General features: G+C 45.9%; 2 protein-coding genes across 7 annotated transcripts in view; both read left to right on the top strand.

The window, feature by feature from the left end:
* The window catches only part of IRF2 (interferon regulatory factor 2), a 146,463-nt gene that overhangs the window by 58,063 nt on the left and 66,382 nt on the right, over positions 1-22,018 (top strand). Inside the window, exons 1-2 of one of the 6 annotated variants that reach the window (XM_003483614.4) lie at positions 437-625; positions 20,688-20,847. The exons of 2 other annotated variants lie outside the window; for them this stretch is intronic. In XM_003483614.4, coding sequence (XP_003483662.1) covers positions 20,743-20,847 — 105 coding nt within the window. In that variant the 5' untranslated portion in view covers positions 437-625; positions 20,688-20,742. Of the gene's footprint in view, positions 1-408; positions 626-948; positions 1,016-20,687; positions 20,848-22,018 lie in introns of those variants that run through there. 3 more of the 6 variants (XM_003359469.5, XM_005671703.3, XM_005671700.2) reach the window with 3 other exon arrangements.
* On the top strand, positions 1,022-7,063 carry LOC106506214 (collagen alpha-1(I) chain). Its single transcript, XM_021075624.1, has one exon. The coding sequence runs from the start codon at positions 1,515-1,517 to the stop codon at positions 2,124-2,126; it is 612 nt and encodes a 203-aa protein (XP_020931283.1). The 5' UTR covers positions 1,022-1,514; the 3' UTR covers positions 2,127-7,063.

Genomic DNA, 22,018 nt, shown 5'->3' with positions numbered 1-22,018 from the left:
GTAGGTACCTGCCTTTCCCTCCTACCGTTAACAGCTTCTGGCCGGAACCCAAGCTCGCGGCCCGTAACCCCCCGGGTCCCCGCTCGAGTGTGAGCGCGGGAGTGTGAGCGCCGGGAGGTGCGAGCAACAGACTCGCGAGCAGCCGCTTGTTGCTCCTGCTGCCGCGTCGTGGGGAAGTGAAAATGAAATTGACTTTTCCGAGAAATGATGAAAGCCGTGCGGCCGGCCAATGAACGGCGGCGGCGAACTTCCGCACCTCCCGGCCGGGCTGCTCGAGCCCTCCCTCCGCCTCCACCTCCCGGTTGCACAAGCTTGAAACAAACACTGGGGAGGAAGGGCGGAGGGAGGAGGGAGGAGGGAGGAGGGGGGAGCGAGGGAGGGAGGGAGGGAGGGAGCGAGGCTGGCAGGAGGGCGGGGGGTGGGGGGATTTCCAGCCTCAGCGCTTCGCAGTTTCCTCTCCTTGTTTTGCTTTCGATCTGGACTGTTCTCAGGCAAGCCGGGGAGTAACTTTTAGTTTTGCTCCTGCGATTATTCAACTGACGGGCTTTCATTTCCATTTCACACACCCTAGCAACACTTAAGCCTTGCGGAATTGTATTGGTAGCGTGAAAAAGCACACTGAGAGGTAACATTTTTCAAATAATAGTTGTGACTGTGCGTGTGTGTTTTTCTCGAGGGCATGTTTATGAGGACTGGAGGGGATCTGTGTGTGCGCGCGTCCTGATGGTTTGACACGATGTTTGGCAGACGGAAAATGCTGAGGTTCATAAATATTAATACTGATTTTTGGAGGAACAGTCGGCGCTATTATGGATCATCTGATTTTAGGGAAAGCAGGTTTCTGCTGCTGTTGCTGCTGCTACTGGGGCTGCTGAGGCTGCAAGGAGGAGGAGGAGGTAAAGAGGGAGGAGGAGGAGGAGGAGGTTAGTGGAGGTTTAATTTCACTTTTGGATTTGCAGATGCGGAGAGGTGGCTCCATGGACACAGACCTGCTCTGTGTGATTCTGCACCCCAGGTGTTGGGGGGGGTGCAGGACTGTTGGAGTCGGGCCTCCTTTTAAAACAAAATTATCGGGTGCATGTGGGTGCGTGTGTATGTTTACAGACGCCGTAGCCACCAGATCCTAAGGAGAGAAGCGGGTCCTTCTCGGTGCCCGGCGGCAGTGGCTCTCTCCCGGCAGCTTCTGGCATAAATAGACAGGAACCCGCCGACCGCCCGCAGCCTGCGCCCCGCGTCTGGCCGGGAGAGGCACCTCCCGCCGCGGCCAAAGGAAACTTGATGCGGAGCCCGGCGGCGGTCCCAGGGCTCGCCCGCCTGCCGGACTCGGGGAAGGGTCGCGGGCGTCGGGTGCCAGCGGCCGGGGCCGGCGGGCGGGCTCGGAACCCGGCTGGGCGCCGGGCCTGGCCGGCGCGCCCGGCTTCCTGGGGGCTGGGCCGCTGCCGCCACCGCCCGGGAGGGACGCCGCGTCCTCCTTCCCGCCGGCCAGCGCCCGGGCTGGCCCTGGGGCCTTGTCGATGCACTTGTCCCGGCGCGCCGGGGGCTCGGGCGGCGCGTCCTGGGAGGGCGCCGCGCCCAGGGGTCAGCGGCCCCGGCCGCGGCCTAGCGCCGGGCGCCTCCGGGTCCCCGCGGGCGCCCCCGGGCCGGCCTCGCGCGCTGGGCCTGACCCGCCTCGGCTACGGAGCGGGCGAGGTGGGGGCGGGGAGCCTCCGGGGACCGAGCGGCGCCCTGCTGGCAAGCCCGGGTGCCGGCTCCCCTGGGGGTCCCGGGGCGCGGGCGGCGGCGGGGTGGGGACGCGTGTGCCCGCCCCGCGCCCTCCGATCCCGCTCGGGGCGCCGAGTGGCATTCGCCCGCCGGCCAAACGTGGTTGGTGCAAAGCCGCGGCCGCCACTTCCTTTCCGCCTCGCGGGCCGGGCTCGCCCACCAAGCGATGCCCGCTGTGGCCGATCGTGGCGCCCGCCCGCTCGCGGGGCTACGGCCTGGGACCCGGCCCCGAGAGGGCTCGGGCAGCCTTTCCAAGTTCCAGGGGCTTCAGGATGCAACTCATCCCCTTCCGAGGACGCACTGGCGTCTGGGTTTGGGCCGCACGTGTGGCTGCGTTGGCCGCCCTCACCCCCTTGCCCCTTTAGAGGGGAAGAAGAGGGCAGGAGGCTGGCAGCCAGAGCCGGGCTCAGAAACGGTCTTCCCAGCGCCGGACGAGGTGCCCGAGTCAGTCGGTGTAGGCAGGACCCCTGGTCATCGGCTGTGAACGTGACCCCTGGGACTGGCAGTCGAGGTTGCCCCATACTTGCGGCTTGGCGTTTAGTAGTTTTCACCCCCTCTGTATAGTGTTTGTAACTTAGGGATATTTTACCCGCTCCCTTCCCCCAGTGTGGGCTACGGGTAGTGCTCCCAGCCCTGGGTTAAGAATATTCGGAGGTTTCCTAGTTGAGGAAAAGTGCCAGCATTTACCTTCTGCCACTGGCCTCCCTGTTGCTGTGACTAGGTCTGCTTTTGATGAATGGCAAGGGAGGGTGGAGGATAGTTACATTTCCTGTTGTGGATTTTCAGGAATCACCGAGGTTGCTGTCAAGCTTGCATTCACTTATTAGTTTTCAAACCGACTGCAGATAACATTGGAACTTAGCAGCCTGAGCTTTTTTTGGTGTTTAAGGCAGGTGCAGACAGGGGGCTGGTGACAGACTGGGACCAGGTCGATGGTCTTGAAGTTAGGCAGGCGCATGCTCCGCTCCCTTACCAAGACCTGGAGGGTGACCCCTGTTTAATCCCATGCACACACATTCAGGACTTTCTAGTTTTCTCACCCCACCCCCATCATTCCTTTTTTAGAGGGGGGGAAAGGGTAGAAATAGAAACCTAAGAAATCCTGGAAAAACTTGTGTTTTCTAAGGAAACTTCAACAGATGGACGGTTTAGGACTCAACCAGGCATTTTGAAGCGGTAAAGTTGGAAGGAACATCTATCGATTGATGGGGCAGAGTCCAGAATTTCACTGTAATTAGTGAATGATTATAATTTATAACTCAGCTTGTTGTGTAAGAAGTTAGATTTTGGTTTCTTAGATCCAAGAGTTCTTTGCTGTTACAATTTGTAACTGCGTCTTAATATTAAACGTTTACATATTTCATTCTCAATGAGTTGAGTTTTTTTCTTTTGACCTTCAAAAGTTAGAGATAATTCCGCATATTTCAGACCGACTTACCAGTAAAAATGTCATCATAACCAAAAGTAAGGGTTTGTAGTTTAATTGGAAGCCAGTTATGGCAAACAAAAAGTCCTGACAGCTCAGTGAACCATGACCCCACTTTTCTCTTTCTCTGCTTTCCCGAGGACTTTATTAGGCAAATATTCAGTATACCAAAGCTAGCTAAAGATGTTTAAACATAGTAGTGGAAAATTTGAAACTCTGGATGTTTAACATTTGACGTGGGTCGATTTCTTGTGTTTTCAAGGACACTGTACTTTTATTCTTAGTATTACGGCATATAAGCTTCGTTGTTTTTAGAGCATTTTCACACAATTTCCTTTTGATAGAGAACAGACCACTGAGCTCTAAATGGGGTATCTGGGACATGGTTCCGTTATGTGCTTTATACCAAAAAAAGGCTTAAAGCAAATAAGGGACTTTATTCATTTAATAACTATTCCCAGAACATTCACGGTGCCCCAGACACAGTGCTTGTTCTGTGGATTCAACTGGGAACAGGAAGACAATTTCTTTACCTTCTGGGGAGATTGCATTCTAGCTGATGAGCTGACAATACCTAACTAAAAATAAATACAGTAATTACCTTTTCCAGTGAGTTCTGTGGAAGGTGATAATACTTAACTGTATATCTGAAGGGTTGCAAAGGGAACAAGTGAGATACTGTTATGAAAGAAGGTTGCATAAGTTACAGCAACCTACAAATGTATAAGGTGTTCACTTTCAGAATTCTGTCAGATTATTCTTCATTTTAAAAGCCAGGGAGGGAGTTCCCTTCATGGCTCAGTGGTTAACAAACCCAACTAGGATCCATGAAGACACGGGTTTGATCCCTGGCCTCACTCAGTGGGTTAAGGATCTGGCGTTGCCGTGAGCTGTGGTGTAGGGGGCAGATGCAGCTCAGATGTGGTATTGCTGTGGCTGTGGTGTAGGCCGGCAGCTAGCTCCAATTGGACCCCTAGCCTGGAAACTTCCGTATGCTGCAGCTGTGGCCCTAAAAAAAAAAAAAAAAAAGAAAAAGCCAGGAAATCATCACTGTGGCTTAAACATTGACTTTTCAGCAAGAAGGGATTTTACTTGTTCTGAAAGTGTATAGATAATGGTAAGGAATTTAACACAGAATAATTATTTTATGTAAAGCATTAAAGTATTTAACAAAATGAAATATGTTATTGCCAGTGAGTTATTTTTTTTTTTTTTCCTGTCAGGAAAGAAGTTAGATGGTGTCCATGGAGACCAGATGATATGGAAATAAAAATGATTGAGCTAATGTATTTTCCCTCTTTATATCAGGAGGAAATCTTCCCAAGCTCACTGTACTTTAGTCTGAATTTTCTTCATCAGTACTGAAAACCCTTCAGTTCATTACATGTTATTACAGAGTATGCCCTTAACTGATTTTAGTTTTTGCTATAATATCTTTAAAGGGACTCAGTTAACTTGCATTTATTTTTTGAAAGCTCAGTACATAGCCAGCACTATTATATGTGAAAATATATGATGACAAGGAAACATATAGTGAAAAGGAACATATAGTGTGTGTGTGTGTGTGTGTGTGTGTATAGATGTGTATATATAAGGAAACATATAGTGTGAAAAGGAACATATAGTGTGTGTGTGTGTATATATAGATGTGTATATATATGTGTATATATATATATTTAATAACATAAAATAGTATACAAAATGACAAATTGTTATGAACTGTCAGTTATTGTTAACAATAAAATCAGTTCTTCTTTTGGTCTTTATGGGACACCTTTCCCACAGGGAGGTAGGAAGTTAGGGCTTTCTGTCCCCATTGGCCCATTTATGCCCTTCTTTTGGTCTTAGTCTGATGAATATTTGGCTGTCATGTCTATCCCGAGGCAGGATCAAACAGTGGTCCTCGTGGTAGGGGTAGCTGGTGGGAATGGGAGTGAAGAGACTTTATTAAATCTTGATTTTTTTTTTTTTAATTTTTCAGCGAAGAATGATGTTATCTATATGATCCAGATTTAAACCTGAAGCCAATATATTATATAGAATACGAAGGGAAATACACAGGCAGAAAATCAAGGCCACCTGAGGCTGGTCTATGACCTGTCCAGAGAACCCACAGTCACCAGTGTTTGACCTTGAAAGATCCTTTTAAAATGATTTCCCCTCTCACAAGTTCCATCTTTTGACAGACTGTCTCTGAAACAGATTGTGTTTAGTTAGGAAGACTTCACATGCCCATTTTTATTACTCGGCAACACACCGGACTTGTAGTCAGAGCTCCCGATGGACTTGAGAGAACTAGCGGCATCAAATCCAGCTGGTCTGATTCCAACCTCAAGTAAAGAAACTTGACGTTGTGGACAGCCTGAGCAGCAGTTTCTTGGATAAACTGACAGTCCGCTTAGGCTTTCTGAGGTTCTGAAATTGGCTACCGTCTCCCCACTCCCATCAGTAACTCTTAAGTTCTGCTGGGGATCCAGGAACCCTAGGTTATCAATCATTGCTGTAACCCAGACAATTATTTTGTTAAATGAATGCACACTTTGGGTCCTTATTTCATTTAGCTATTAGATATATGCTGACAGCCAGGTATGTACAAGGCTCTGGGTAGTGGAAGGTACATGAATTCAAGAGTCCAGAGGCCCGGAGTTGACTTTCAGCTCTTTTATTAACTCTCCAGTCATTTCCTCTTTCTGGACCTTAGTTTTCACAGTTGTAAAATGGGGCTGCATCGCTCTGTCATTTCTGAAGGATGGCACTCAGGTGTGTATCAGAATCACGGAGGGCAAGGGGCTTTCAGAAGCCACACAGAACATTCAGATTTGAGGCTGAATGCAGCTCCATCCTCTCCTTTCTCTCCTGCCCTAAGAACCCCATCCTCACCCCCACCTCCACCCCAAGAGTAAGCCTCTGATGTTCACCAGTGTGTCCTCAGGTGCTGGGCCAGAGCAAAGGTGGAGAACCACTGCATCGAGGATCTCTGTCTAGGGCCAGATCGTTTCATTTCCTCATTGGCTCAGAGGCAACACTGGGCAGGAAAGCAAGCAGATGGAACTTATCATCCACCTTTTAGGTGGTGCTTTGAGTAGGGAATCTGTGGTCCTTCTCTGTTGGCTCTGCTCATGTTGACCTTGCTTGTCATATAAAAATGGGATGAGTGTTGTGGTTGTGATACTTTGAATTTTCCATTCTGAAGAGGCAAGAAGGACTTTGTTTTATGACGATGTCTCTGTCTAGGAAGGCTTATATAAAGAGTCATGGGTTGTTTTTTTTTTGTTTGTTTGTTTGTTTTCTGTTTTAGCTTGTATTCCCCTTTATCAATTTAGTATTAAGTGTCGATATACAAGAAAGAACAAGAGTCAAGCAAAAAAATGTCCCCTTATGTCCTGTGCCCTGTGTGTATGCCTTGTAGTCCCATGATTATGAGAAGGGAGTCTGTGCCCTTTTTTCTCGTGATGAATCCTAAGCATTTTTATCTCAAAGGCAAGACCAGTTTAGTTCAACGGAGTATCTTAATGTAGAGTTTTGTGTGATAAAAGCCTGTCCAGTTTTCATTAACCATTTTTTCGAGTTAACTGCTTGCTCTGTCATTGTCATAAATAATTTCTTCTCCGGTGTCCTTAGCAATCTGTTGCTCCTGTGTGAGAGCATTTGATACTCATACACCCTAATGTGATCAAAGGAAAGATGAGCTTCCAATTTAATTTGTTCTTATTGAGCATAAAGATGTCAAGTTTTTGTAGGCACCAAAGAAATACTTTATAGATGAAATGCACTGTCCTGGCCCCATAAGCTTAGAATCCTACAGACTTCTCCATCTCAGGAAGTTGACATTTTGAGTGAGAAGGAACTGCAGACAGTCCACCCCTCCCCACCCCCAGTGGCCGCTCCTGTGGCATATGGAAGTTCCTGGGCCAGGGGTTAATCTGAGTCTCAGCTGCCACCTTTGCTGCTGGTACGGCAATGCCAGATCCTTAACCCTCTGTGCCACAGCTCCACAGACTGTATTGTTTCAAGTGATATCCAACGTGTTATTTTTGAAGAGAGCTTTTTTTTGGTTCACCTTACTGGACAATTATTGAAGACAATGAAAAAATTGCAGTGGTGGACAAAAGCCTCCTGGCCCCTGGAGAGGGTGTCAGTGGGTGTGTGGAGTGTTGGAATAGGAAGGCGAGGGCATTGGGAGGTGACAATTGGAGGATGAGAAAAGAGACTAAGGTGGAGAGCAGGATAGTGCCTCCTGAATTCTAGTAGGAGAGAGAGAAGAGGGAATCAGGCAGGTAGACTTTTGCCTGCCACCAATGGCATTGAAGACATTTTGGAAATAGAGGGGACAAGTTGGTAGTTAATTGATGGTAACTGCAGGATAAATGGAGGACCTTCCATTTCTGACTTTAAAATATGGCTTTTTTTTTTTTTTTATCGTGGGGGGGAGGAAACTGCTGGGCATTGGCCAACTTCAGACAAGGAAATAGAAAACTGTGAAGGGTCACAACCAGGATGCCACATTAGTGTTGGAGCTGAAGAGGATGAGGAATCCGTGCCCCCCACTCGAGACTCAGTCTGAATTGCCTTGGCAGCCATGGGTTCCCTTGAGGAAGAGGCATGTTGATGAAATGGATCAGCAATACTCTGCTAGCTCCTAGGCGCTCCTCCATTCCTTGTGCTGGATTTCCTTGCTGCTGTTTTATTTTTGCCAGATTAAAGGAGGTAACTAGGGAAATAGAGGTAAAGGAGGTAAGGTCAGGAAAACAGAATCGGCTTATACTGTGTTGCCCTAAAGGGCAGGAGGTACAGGTTAAGACTGAGCTATGGATGCCGTCAGTGGTACTGCTTGTCACACTGGGCTTGAAACTAAGTACTTCGTGTAATAGTTGAGGGATTGTACTTTTTTTTTTTTTTTTTTTTTTTTTGATTTTTAGGGCTGCACCTGTGGCATATGGACGTTTCCAGGCTAGGCGTTGAATTGGAGCTGCATTAGCTGGCCTATACCACAGCCACAGCCACAGGGAATCCAAGCCGTACCTTCGTATCCTGAGCCATACAGCTCATGGCAACACTGGATCCTTAATCCACTAATCGAGGCCAGGGATCATACCCACATCCTCATGGATACTAGTTGGGTTCATTACCACTGAGCCACAGCGGGAACTCCCAAGGGATTGTACTTTGAAGTAAACTTTCTGGAATTCAGTTTGGTGGTGTATACTTATGTTGAACTCTCTGTTCCAGTAATTCCACTCCTAGGAACTTACTCATGTGAAGTAACCAGAGATGGGGCAAAGATTTATATTAAGGATGTTTACTGTTAGCTTTTGTTACAGTGAAAACCCGGAAACACTCGAAATACCCAACAATAGGAGCACATTTAAATGAATTACGGCACCTCCACACACTGAGTATAGATAGCTGATAAAATCCATGTTTTTGCATTTAATAATGGGAAGATGTTGGCAGTGTATGTTGAATGGAGAAAAGAGGGTATTCAGTTGTGACTCTAATTTTATTTTTAAAATGTATGTGTTTATTTGTATATGCATCATTTAAAAAAAAACTGGAAGGAAACATTTGGGTGGTGAGATTATGGATGTTTGCCCCCCCCAACACTTGTATTTTCCAAATTTAATATAACAGCCTAATTACTTTGATAACCAGAAAAATATTCTCGAGACAACTTTAAAGTGATTCTCCTCTGACCTCACCTCTGGTAAATGTAGAATGAGGACCAGGAAATTGGATGTTGCTGAGGAGGATGTTTGTGAATTTGGCCACTCCTGGGCCCTTTCTGCTTTGATGTATGGAGCTCTAGAGTCAGGGCTTTCCCAGCCAGTGCTAAGAAGTGCCATTGTCCTGATTCAGCTCTTGCTGCTTGAAGACACTGAGATGGATGGTTCCCAGGTAAGGCTGGGATACACTGTTTTGTCAAGAACTTTGGAGGATCTGAGATGTTACGCATTTCACAGATACGTCCATTATGTAAGTGAATCCCATAGAAACACCAGACACCTGTGGTGGCGGGCAAGGGAAGGAAAGAGTTCTTGATTGACCTTTACAGCCAGGTCCCAGCCAGAGAGATGTTGCAGTGTTGGTCCTGCATACCTAGACCCTCAGGTGATGCTGTGAAAACTAATGGAATGTGAGTGTGCATTACATTTTAGCTTGTATCAGAGCAGGTACCCCCTCTGCCCAAGGAGAAAGAGGTGGGGGAGGAGGGAAAGGGAAAACAGACACCTTTGCTCCTTTGAGTTGGGATGGAAAGGATCCAAGGTTTTCATCCGAACTTTTGGGAACATAAGGCTTTTACACGTCTAGGTGTCCCTAAGATCTGGGCTTCATGCCCTTTGAAATGACCATGTTTAGAAAGAGAGATCTTCCTAGCATCCTATGAACTTAACCTAGGGACCTGGTCCAGGCTGTAACCATTTGGCTCTCTTGAGGAGATAAGAGAAGTTTGGTTATCCTTCTGGATCAGAGCAGTTTATTTAGACAAATGGCTACAGATGCAATTCTCGTGGTAGGTAAAATATAAAATGTTTCTAGGGGAGGCGAATTCAAACATTGCCTATCTTGTATCCATGTCATGTGCATTCCTGTATCTTGGGTGGCCAAGCACAGGAGCACCAAGGAGTCTGGGCAAGTGTTATTTTCCCCACACACCAATCTTTACAAGTCCCTGTTGGAGAATGACTTCATGTGACTCAGAATGTGACTTCTGACTTTCCACAACTGCAGAAGCCTCCAAATCCCTAATTTGTGTCTGAAAAAAATGTTTAGAATAGCTTTAATCCCTGTGTAGATTTAGGAGACAATTTTGGATGTGTCACGAAACTAGGATTGGGCGTAACCATTAGGACTTGAGCGGCAGAATGCCAAAGCTCGGCCAAAAAAAATGTATTGATTAGGACAACACTGTCCAACCCAAGTATAATGTGAGCCACATGTATGGTTTTTAATTTTCCGGTATCTACGTTAGAAAAGTAAAAAGAAGTAGGTGAAGTTAATTTTAACACTTTTAGTTAGCATGGTGTGTCCAAAAGGTTATCAATTCAACATGTAATGAATATAGAAATACTGAGATCATTTATGTTCTTTTTAGCCTTCGGTGTGTCTTTTACACCTACAACACATCTTAATTCAGTCTGGGGATGTTTCAAGTGTGCAGTGGCTGTGTGTGCCTGGTGGTTACTGTTGGATGGTGCAGGATTTGGAAATGAAGCAGGGTGTGAAGAGAAATGCAGTGAAACATTGTAACACAGGGACCAACCTGAAAGGACCAGAGGAAAGCAGAGTGAGAGTGGTCATTTGGTTATAGCTGCACCTCCTGGGCCTTCTCCCCACAAACCTCACCTGATCTCACCGGACAAAAATACTAAGATGCTCTGAATCTCTTCAGAAGCAACACACTGGATATGCCATTCATTACAAGCCTCTTGAACCTTTTCCATCCTCTTAAACTGTTAAAATCATCGATTCCTTGGTTTTTCCCGTTTGCAGCACCTCGCCCGGGCAAGTCAGCTGAGAGCTGGGATCGTGTCGTATTTCCTTGCATTCTCACCAGTGCTTGATACACAGGAAGCCTAGACAAATATTTGTTGATTTGATTTTCAGCCCTAAAGCAAAGGTTAGCTCCAAAGGCTGAATTCCAGCTCGGACGGGGGCCCAGATCTCCTTTGTGTTACAAACAAATGGTATATGTATTGAGCACGTAAACATTGGGATTTGTCACTTTGCATTAGGATTTGTCACTCTATATTAGGAGTTCAACATCCAGAAGGTGAAAAAATTGTTTGGTTTTCTTCTTTGTACCAAGGCCTTAACAAAAATCTTATCAGTCTATTCCGTTGACATTTATGTCCAGTGCTGATAGTAATACCTTCCTGTACATGTAAATAAGCTCTATTTGCTGATAAACCGGAGGTGTACATTCGGGAGCTGCTACTTTCCGAGTGGGTTCGTTATGAACAAAAACTTTGTTATTAACAAACATTCAGCCCATAACCTGTGTGCAGGGAAGTTCTTTTGACATCAAGCCCGGTTATCTTCCAGTTGCCTTCATTTGTTCTCTTTGACTGTAATTGTTGGGTAGAAGCAACAGACTTATCCACAGAGCCCAGGCAATTTATTTTTCCTGAAGCCTACCTAAGAACTGCTTAGGTAGCTTTTCTCTGCAAGATTAAATACGACCTTCACTGAATCATGTTAGCAGGGCCAGCAGCTAGAAAAATAAAGACTAAACCAAACCTTCAGCAAAGAAATTCCCAGCTGCTCAGTGGGTCAGAGCTTTCCTGATTGCTTTCTTCCAATGAAAACACTGTAGATTAGTTTTAAGTGAATTCGAGTAGGTTTGGGGATTTGCAACTGACAGAAGAACAGGAAAGTATAATCTCACTTTAAAATCGTAATCCTGGAGGTAAATCTTTATTGACGCTTTGGGGGGTGTTGGGATTTGATGCCTATGGGAAAACTTAACTCATGGGCATTGTTGGGTTGACCTGGAAAGTTAAGATCCTGAAGGATGAGTGGAGACCCAGAGGCTGGTGCCCCCCAGAGGGTGACTTGGGTGAGTCGGGGGGTTCTAGGTACAGGTGCTACTGCTCCCCATTCTTCTCTCCGTTATAGACATAAAGTCCAAAGTCCCAGGAGGCAATGTGGATGAACTGCTATTTCCACTTTTGGGTGTGGTGTGGTTCTACTGGTGATTCTGGAAGTCAGGGTGAGTTTAAAATATTACAGGAGAAGATATATTTATTTGCCTCTCATATAGGTGCTTTGAATGCATCAAACCTTTTTTTTTTTTTTTTTTTTTTTTTTGCTTTTCCTCAAAGTCAGCTTGCCATTTTGGGCTGCAGTCTGGGAGATGGGGTAGATATGGGCCCAGAACTGAAACAATGGACTATTTCAGTCATTCATCCAGTCAGTCGTTTACTTAATAGGTGTGTACTCCCTGCTACCGTACTCCTATCTGGGGAGTACGTAGAAAAAAGGTAGGAAGTGGTCAGCTTGGCTTTAAGTGAATTCAGTTGAGGGTCTGCCTACCCTACAGTGAGGAGCCGTAGTCTGGGCAACAAGACCTCAGTTCCAGACATGACCTTAGGTGTCTGTGCATCCCTTTTTAAAATTAATTAATTAATTAATTAATTAATTTTGTCTTTTGTCTCTTAGGGCCGCACCTGCGGCATATGGAGGTTCCCAGGCTAGGGGTCTAATCGGAGCTATAGCTGCCAGCCTACGCTACAGCACAGGAATAACAGATTCAAACTGCGTCTGCGACCTACAGCACAGCTCACAGAACACCATATCCTGAACCCACTGAATGAGGCCAGGGATCGAAACCGAAACCTCATGGTTCCTAGTCAGATTCATTTCCGCTGCACCATGATGGGAACTCCTGTGCATCCCTTTTAGAGTTCTTTCAGGCATCAGTGGGCCACCTGGGTGGCCAACTCTAGGGGAAGCAGCAGTGCTAACCTGGCACATTTTTTTTGGCTAACTGTACACACTTTATTTGAGATTGATTTTTAGTAAATCATATAATGATGGGCTAAACCAAACATACTGTTTGTTGTTTTGTCTGTTTGCCAACTCTTGCCCCGCGCAGTGTGGCCTGTAGAATTCCGCCATCCTCTGGCATCAGCCGAGTCCGGATAGTTTGATAGTTATCTCCACCCTCTACTTCCCTCTCCCAGGGGGTAGACTCTGGAACTGGCTGCACTGCTGGTAACACAGCTGCCCCTGATGCCTCGAGGGAAGTTGTTCCGGGAGAACCGAGCTCTTCTCATAGGATCCAGGAGAGGCTTTTTCCTCACCTCCTTTTGAGATGATGTCGCCATGGAGGGGAAATTGATCCTTCTTTAATTTTGAAAACCCATCCTTTTCTCTCTGTGCGTGTGCATGGGGGTAGGGGGAGGGTCAGTAAATACTTCAGGTACCTGGAGTAAAGAATGACTATTGTTCAAGTAGGCCTGGAGGAAGCAGTGACCACAAGTAGTGAATTAATAAATGCATGTGTAGCTGTTCTTTTTTTTTTATTGAGGTAAACATAATGCAGAATTTGCCATTATAATCATCTTTAAGTATATCCAATAGCATTAAGTACCTTACAGTGTTGTGCAACTATCACCCCTATCCCAGTCCAGAACTTTTTTTTTTTTTTTTTTTTTTTTTGTCTTTTTGCCTTTTTCTAGGGCCGCTTTCCATGGCATATGGAGGTTCCCAGGCTAGGGGTCGAATCGGATCTGTAGCCACCGGCTTAAGCCAGAGCCACAGCAACGAGGGATCCGAGCAGCGTCTGCGACCTACACCACAGCTCATGGCAATGCCAGATCCTTAACCCACTGAGCAAGGCCAGGGATTGAACCTGCAACCTCACAGCTCCTAGTCGGATTCGCCAACCACTGAACCACCACGGGAACTCAAGAACTTTTTTTTTAATCACCTCAGACGACAGACTTTGTACCCATTAAACAAGAGCCCTGCCTCCCTCCCCCTGACCTACCACCATTCTACCTTCTGTCTCTGGGTAACTGACTTCTCTAGGAACCTCACCTAAGTGGCATCAGACAATATTTGTCCTTTTGAGCCTGGCTTATTTCACTTAGAATGTTTTCCAGGTTCATCCATGTTGTCGCGTGTGTCAGAATGTCTTCCTGTTTAAGACCGAATAACATTCCCACATTTTGTTTATCCATTCATCTGTCGATGGGCGCTTGGGCTGTCATTACCTTTTGGCTATTGTGAATAATGCTGCTGGGAACACTGCTGTAAAATATCTGTTCGAGTCCCTGCTTGCAGGTCTTTCAGTCCAGTGGATCATACAGTAATTCTAGGTTTAACCTTTTGAGGAACCGTTTTCCACAAAGGCTGCACCATTTTATATTCCCATCAGTAATGCGCAAGGGTTGGTTCCAGTTTGTCCATATCCTTGCCAGAATTTCTTTTCTTTCTTTCTTTCTTTTTTTTTTTTTTGAATAATTGTGTGGGGGTGTGAGGTGGTCTCTCATTGTGGTTTTGCCGTCATTTCTCTAATGGCTGGTAATGTTGAACATCTTTGCATGTGCTTCTTGGCCATGTGTATGTCTTCTTTGGAGAAACGTTTGTTCCAGTATTTTGCCCCATTTCTGAATTGGTTATTTGGATTCTTTGTTGTTGAGTTGGAGGACTGAGTCATTCTTTGTGTGGGTTCTAGAGCGATAGGCTAGTATGGTGTGAAAATGCAGAAGATCCTCTCTCATTGTAGCGTGTGTAGCATGTGGCACAAAACCATTTTTCAAGTTTTGAGATGTCGTAGAGCTGATAACAGTTCCTCTTGCGGAATTAAATTATACTGAATCAAGTATATCAGAGTGGATTGGGAAATGGGGAATCAGATAAAAGAACTTAACCTTCTCATAGAAGGAAACTAGAATGGGATGCTTCCCTAGAGGATATAGTCTGCTCCTTCCTTTTTACAGCCAGAAAAATCAAGTGACGTGCTCGGGATCTTGTGGCTGGATAAGTACTTAGAACATTTTGTTGAACTCCATAGTAAAGAATTAATTTTTTTCTGTTATATTTTGAACCCTAACGTCTCTGGTGAGAGGAAAAACATAGCAGTGATTGAATATGGTAGTGAATTAATTGTAGCAGCTGCTCATATGGGACCTTCAATAAAAAAGACCCTACGGTTCATCACTTTGGTGGTATTTCAGAATCAAAGTGAATAGCAGCAGCCTCAGAATAACATTTGAGGGCATAAGAATTTAGACATAATACTTTCAGTAATAGTTCAATACTACTGCTTGAGTGAATGAAAAAAAATGTGGCTCTAGTAACAGATTTGTTAGGGAAAATGAATAAAAGCAATTGTTTATTATGAATTATCGACAGGAGAAACCTTTCGTCTGTCCTTATAAGAGCTGTAGTAGATGAAAAAATTCTGTGAAATAACAACTTTACAGTAGCAAATTTATTGCAGGTTTATGTTTACTGTTTTCAAAGTTTTCACTTCACTCAATTCTTTTGAGAAGTTGGTTTTTATCGGATAATATAGCCTGGCAAGATAATGTATAGATTGTAACTAAGAATCAGTTGTAAATAATTGGGAAGAAGATAGATAATGTCTGTGGTTGGACATAAGGCAAAGTGGTAAGAGGAGTTGCAAAAATGTGTATTCCTTTCAGCCTTGGAGCCCAGGCTTTTTAAAAGTCCTTGGAGTTCCCGTCGTGGCGCAGTGGTTAACGAATCCGACTAGGAACCATGAGGTTGCGGGTTCGGTCCCTGCCCTTGCTCAGTGGGTTAACGATCCGGCGTTGCGTGAGCTGTGGTGTAGGTTGCAGACGCGGCTCAGATCCTGCGTTGCTGTGGCTCTGGCGTAGGCCGGTGGCTACAGCTCCGATTCGACCCCTAGCCTGGGAACCTCCATATGCCGCGGAAGCGGCCCAAAGAAATAGCAAAAAGACAAAAAAAAAAAAAAAAAAAAAAAGTCCTTAAAATTAGCCTCAAGAATGATAACAAATCTGACAAAGAAGTTAAGTTGAAGACTTATCTGTTTTGCAAGCAAATATTTTAAACACAACTCTCAAAAAGAGTTAATTCCTCTGACAGACATTTCTGGACTGCTGGTGTGATGCCCTGTGTTGTGGAGATGTGAAGTTGACAATTTCATGTTCTCACAGACCTTATCATTTAGTTAGACAGGCAGGGAAATAACCATCTGTAGGCACAAAAAGAATGAAATATGAGCTTACTAGAAGCTATGGAGAGAAGAGGAAGGGGCTCTTTTTTTTTGGCCACACCTGTGGCATTTGGAAGCTCCTGGGCCAGGGATCAAATCTGAGCTCCAGCTGTGACCTGTGCCACAGCTGTGGCAGCGCCAGATCCTTTTTTCTTTTCTTTTCTTTTTAGGGCCGCACCTGCAGCATATGGAAGTTCCCAGGCTAGGGGTCGAATCGGAGCTGCAGCTGCTGGCTTACGTCACAGCCACAGCAACGCCACATCGGAGCTGCATCTGCAACCTACATCTGCAGCTTGCGGCAACTTCGGACCCTTAACCCACTGAGCAGTCCAGGGATTGAACCCTAATCCTCATGGAGACTGCGTGGGGTTCTTAATCGCCACAGCGGGAGCTTCAAGGAGCTCTGTCTTGGACCAGAGCAGCGAGGGTGTGCCTCACCAGAATTTCCCAGCCAGGGGAGGAGGTAGGCAGGGTCGGCGGGTGGCCAATGGGTGAGCAGGGCATCTTTGGTGGAAAGAGCAGCAAGAGCAAAATCATGAAGGATCGGAAATTCCTGACACTCTTGGGTCATTGGAGAGCTCTCTGGTCTGATGGGAGCAGACAGGTCAAGGGAGTGCCAGGGACAGTTCCTGGTGGCCCTGAATGCTTCCTTCAGTGTGCGGGTTCTTGTGTTTACTAGCCAGGTAGGGCTTTCTTCTGAGCATAGTGCAAGCTTTGGTGGGACGTTTATGGAGGATTTGGACCCCCCCACACACCCCGCACCGCCCTGGCTTACATTCTAAAATATGCTAGATAATGGCTCTTAGCAGTCGAATGTGGCAGAGCGGTGGCCCTGCCATGCCTAAGAGGAGATAAAAGGTGTAAGAATATGCCTACATTTTAGTCATAGACACATGGGCGTTGCAGGAAGGACCAAACTGCTTTCGATAATAACCAGGCCTGTCTTTGGGCTGCTTTCATATGTTTCTAAGAGGAAGTGATGCACAGGTACCAAAATATTTTTTTGCACCCTCTTTTGTTTGTTTTGATTTGGTTTATAAAGAGAGCGAAATTACTATGAATAGGGTAAGAGAGGAGGCGATCGAGACGGCTGTCGTTAATATGGCTGAGAAACCTGAGTTGGAGAATCAAGACGATGGCAAGGTGCCCCCAAACAATGCCTTAGCACAGTGGAAATGTTTAGGACCAGGTGTCCCAGCGGCTCCCAGAATGATTGGATGTGGCTGTCATCTCAGCAGTGACACTGGCCATCCAGGTAGGACACGGGGTATGCTTGGCCATATTATCCGAGTGACACGGTGGAAGACCATGAAGGGCTGACTCATGGAGCCTGAGGCTGAACAACGGGGACTCAGGAAGTTGGGGATGTCGGCTGAACAGTGGGGGCTTCTTCCCATCTGTGTCTCCCTAGCATGACCTTGGTGAATATGGTACCACTACCAGTGCTGAGGCCATAACTTGGCTGGCCACTGCCTTATAGCATTTATTGGGTATCTCCTAGGCTCTTCACTTAAGTTTGAAGGTCTAGTTCAAAGGCCCTAGATATTTCAATGTGTCATGCTCTGCATTCATTGTTAATGATGACCTTTTTGACCTGATTATAATTTTGGAGTGCTCTTATATGAGGGCTCAGCAAAACGATTCACATATTCTGTACCCAGTAGGCAATACATGTTGGATGAATTCCTTTGCGAGGATTGTCCCAGATCTCCATTTGTTCCTTCCTGTCCAGACACAGACCCCTCTGTAGGACCTTAGAAGAGGTGGGGCTCATGTGCTGTGTTTTCTGGTGAGGAACAAGGACCAGGCAGCGGCCACGTGTGCCTGTGCCCTGGGGTGTGTCAGGGTGTTTCCCCATCAACAGGGCCCTTATTAAGGTGCAAGGACAAAGTCTGTTAACTCACCAGACTTATGTGAGCCTTCCAGCCTTTTCTTTACCATATCCGCCCCTGTTTCCTGGGGCACAGCTTCTCTGATTACTCACAGTTCAAATGTGCCATCCCTTCCTCTCTCTTGCCTTTGTTGTTATTCTTCCTTTTGTTTGGAATGTTTTTCCTTCCTTTCTGCCAGAGAATCCCCTGCCTTTCCAGGCCCGCTTCACATGCCCCTTCTTCTTTGAAGCCCCCCAGTGTTTTCTCTCTTCCAGGCTTTGACATAATAAACTCCCCACAAATATGTTCCAAAACCCCTGCCTTTATAATAAGCAGGGTCCTGTGATTGTGAAGGTGGAATGACTGGGGTGAGTTTGATGCAGAGAATGAACCAAGAACCAGTTGTGTTGTGTTGAATGAGCTGGTTGAGTTCAGTGATCGTGGGATGTGTTGTAAGGGGAGGTGCATCCTGGCAAGTTTTATCATCTTTGGTTTGTTTCTCTAGTATCACCTTCAGGACCCGCTGCCTTGTTTTAGAGTTGGTTGCTTATGTTCCTGTCCCCATCACTACAGCGTGGCTTTTTTTTTTTTTTCTTTTTACGGGCATATGGAAGTTCTCAGGCTAGGGATCGAATTAGAGCTGCAGCTGCAGCCACAGCAATAGTGACCCACACCGCAGCTTGTGGCAACACTAATCCCTTAACCTACTGGGGCAAGGCCAGGGATTGAACCCAAATCCTCATGGATACTATGTTGGATGCTTAACCTGCTGAGCCACAGTGGGAATTCCAAAAATGGAGCCCTTTTGAGAAGAGAGATCACGTCCTCATCATCTTTTTATCTCCCAAAGAGCTTTTCACAGAACTTGCTTGGCTCCATAAGATTTTTTGAATGAAATGTTAAATAAATGTAACTCAAAGGTTTGTGAAGATGCTTAACTCGGTTCACCTGGGAAAGGTCACAAAAAGAGTAAAATTATTCTTTTTTAGGTTGCATGCTTTTTTGTCATCATCCCCCACCCTCCCACTTGTTTATCACTTGTTCATCTTAAGTTTTATCCATCACAACACATGGTTCATAACATCTGCCTTTTCCAGCCTATCCCCTGCTCCCAGAAGGTTCTCCAGGAAGGATTCCTCTATTTCCTCATCAATACATAATTATTACATAGCATCACGTGCAAGGTACTGTACTTGATATCTGGGGAAGTCTAAAGAGCAGTCAGAAGCCATTCCTGCTCACAAGGACTGTTCACAGGTTAGGGTTAGGGTTAGGGTTAGGAAAGCTGTGAGCTTTGCTTGAGTTTAGAAGGTGAAAGGCGTCTGAGGGATAAGAACTCAAAAAGTGAGACATGGGCTGAGTTAACGATGACTAAGAGTCCAGATTTTATTCAGTGGACCCGGGAAGCCACTGCAGGGTTTTGAGCCTGGTGCTAAGACGTTTGGGAAGGTTAATCTGGCCAGCCCCGTGCAAGCTGGAGATAACGCTCATATTCCAGAACTCGGACCCTGGGTGCCCGCCTGCTCCTTGTGAAGAATCTGGCTGTGTCCACCCTGCTCTCAGGTGGGGCACTGGCTCTGCTCTCCGGAATTTCTCTGGGGAAATCTCAGGGGATGCCCAAGCAATCATGCCCCATACTTTTCCTCTTGAGAGAAGCTGCCCTTTATCTATTTCTTCCTCACAGTAGCTCTGCCAAGTTGCTTAAGATCTCTGTTTATAGATGAAGAGACTAAGACTTGGAGAAGTTACAGGTTGTGAGTGGTGACAGTCTAGTCAGGTGTGCTTGACGCGAGACCTCAGCTCTCTCCGCACCTTCGGCTTCAGCAAAGGGGGATGGAAACCAGTGTGGTCCAGGAAGGGGTTGGCAGAGAGGAGGATATGGTGACAATGGAGTGGAACAAACCCAATTTCCAGGTGCCATTTGGAACTCGTTTAATGGCAGTGAGTATCTTTTAAAATTATTTGAAGACGTTTATGCACCCTGTAGAGGAGAGATGTGTTCTTGATTCAGAGGTCGTGTTGTCTTTAGAGTGAGTAGCGGTTTTGGCTCTTGTTTCCAGTTGGAATTCATTGGTAATCAGGATGGCGTCTTGTAGGAGTAGAATCACGAGCGCCTACGGTTATAGTTTGTGTGTTGGATCTCAACTCGATTTGAACATCAAGAGCTGAACGGAATGGCTCTATAATGACGTATATGATAATAAGTAGTATAATAAGTATAGAAGAAGAAGAAGAAAGGGGAAGAAGAAGAGGAGGAGGAGAATCTTTACAGAGAGTTTAGTGGCTGAGGGGACAGCTCAAAGGAAATCCCCTCAGGAAAAGTAGCAGCAAGAAGGAAGCTGTCAGGGACCCTGTGGATGTGGAATGAGGGAGGGAGTCGATCATTCTCATGGGGGGGACGGGCGGCGGGCGGGGTGGGGGAGCCAGGCCACGCCCTTCAATGCCAGCCATTTTCAGAGCAAACCATTTTTAGGCTTCTATCTTTGGGGAAGTCATTGGTTTTCAACATCGTTGGCCCCGAATGGAGCTGAAATCAGATGGCAGTAAATAACTTTGTCATTTTATGTAAATAGTTTTTCTTAGAAGGTTCCAGTATGCCGGCCCTTCTAAGAATCCCTGTTACTTGACTTTTCAAACGTAAGTACTGAAGCATGGCCATCTTCTTTCTCCTCACGTCCTCTTGTCTTTCCTGTGGTCCCGGTGGGACAGACATAGCCATGGTCGGTCATAGAGAATCACAAGGCCGTGGCAGGTACACAGTGATTTGGGGGCTGAAAACAACTGAGATAATTCGGATCCTGTCCACCTCCTGCCGTGTTCCTCGTCCCCAGGCTTCCCTGTGTAGTATCTCAGTGATCCACTTTGCTGTCCGCAGTTCTCACAGGCACCATCTTATTTGCCTTTTTCTGTACTTTCTCAGTGTACCTGAGGCCTGAGATGTCTTTTCTGGGCTTTCGTACTGCCGACTTAGCTGAATGGCTCCAGGGATACCCACCTCTTCATGCAAAGATGGACAGTCTGAAATGAACTTCCCACTTAACTCCCAAAAGAAGTCATGTCTTTCAGACTTTACTGCAAAGGCAAGTGCTCAGAGGACACGCTGATTCAGGGAAAAATAGGGTTGCTTCTTTTTCCCATTTTCCATATGGAAAGAAGGTTTGAACGTGCGGTATGAGCCTGAGTCCATATGCTTTGAAATCTGTCCATGGTTCTTGCTTTGCTGAATTGCAGAATCTGATGCTACCTAGGTACCTGGGTCTGGGGCCAAACACACCCAGCGGACCCAGTGTGATTTCACATTTATGAAATGTTTTCTTAAAAGTCAGTCTACCCTTTTTGGTCCTTACTGCCTTCTATGAATTCTTCTAGAAAAAACTGTTTTAAAAAGTGATGGATTTTTCAAAAATGCTTTTAGGTTTTTCATAATTTAGATGTATCCGGAAAGTAATTTATTTGTACAACTTCACACAGCGTTCTTATCTTCTTAATTGGTTTTTTACTAGAATATTACATTTATATATGTAACAGATTGAGATCACTGTAGTGTTTTTCAATTTTTAAAAAAGTTTATTTATTTTTGTTAGAAAATATGTTTCATACATGGTTAAATTGCTTAGGAAACATCTGACCCATGGTGAGGGTCAAAAATATCCTTTAAAAATTTTTGATACCTATGGTTTGGAAAATTTGTGCCTGTGACCCAAAGTACATGTGAGATGTACTGTTCTAGACTATGCTAGACATTTTACATGGTTACTTATCTAATCCTTGCAAAGCCTTATAGGAACAGATGGGCTTCATAACTTACCCAAGGCCACACAGCTAATAAGTGATAGAGCTGGGATTTAGAACCAGGCTGTAGAGTTCACGCTGTTGCCTTTTCTGCGCGGTTACTCCCTTGGCAGCCTGCTGGGGGAGGGGGGTGCTTCAGGGGTCGCTGACGTCACCAGAAGGCATGTCAAATAGAGGTATGATGGTTTTGCAAAGTTTTGCTCAGGCATTTCAGGCACGCTCACGCGCATGCACACACACAGTTTTCATCATTGCAGCCCTGGGGTCATACAGGGTCAAAAGACTTCCTCTTTTAGGAAAAGCCCCAGACAGCTCACTGTCTTTTTGTTCCATCCTTGCTTGGGGGTGGCTTGTATTCTTAGTTGCTCCTCCCTCAGCACAGAGACCGAACAAAACAGAAAGTGTTGGGAAATGCAACCACAGCCTGGCTCTAGGTTTTCTTTCTGTACCTGTAGGCCT

Source organism: Sus scrofa, chromosome 15 (genome assembly GCF_000003025.6).
Source record: "Sus scrofa isolate TJ Tabasco breed Duroc chromosome 15, Sscrofa11.1, whole genome shotgun sequence".
Lineage (NCBI taxonomy): Eukaryota > Metazoa > Chordata > Mammalia > Artiodactyla > Suidae > Sus > Sus scrofa.
This window is presented reverse-complemented; position numbering and strand designations above follow the sequence as displayed.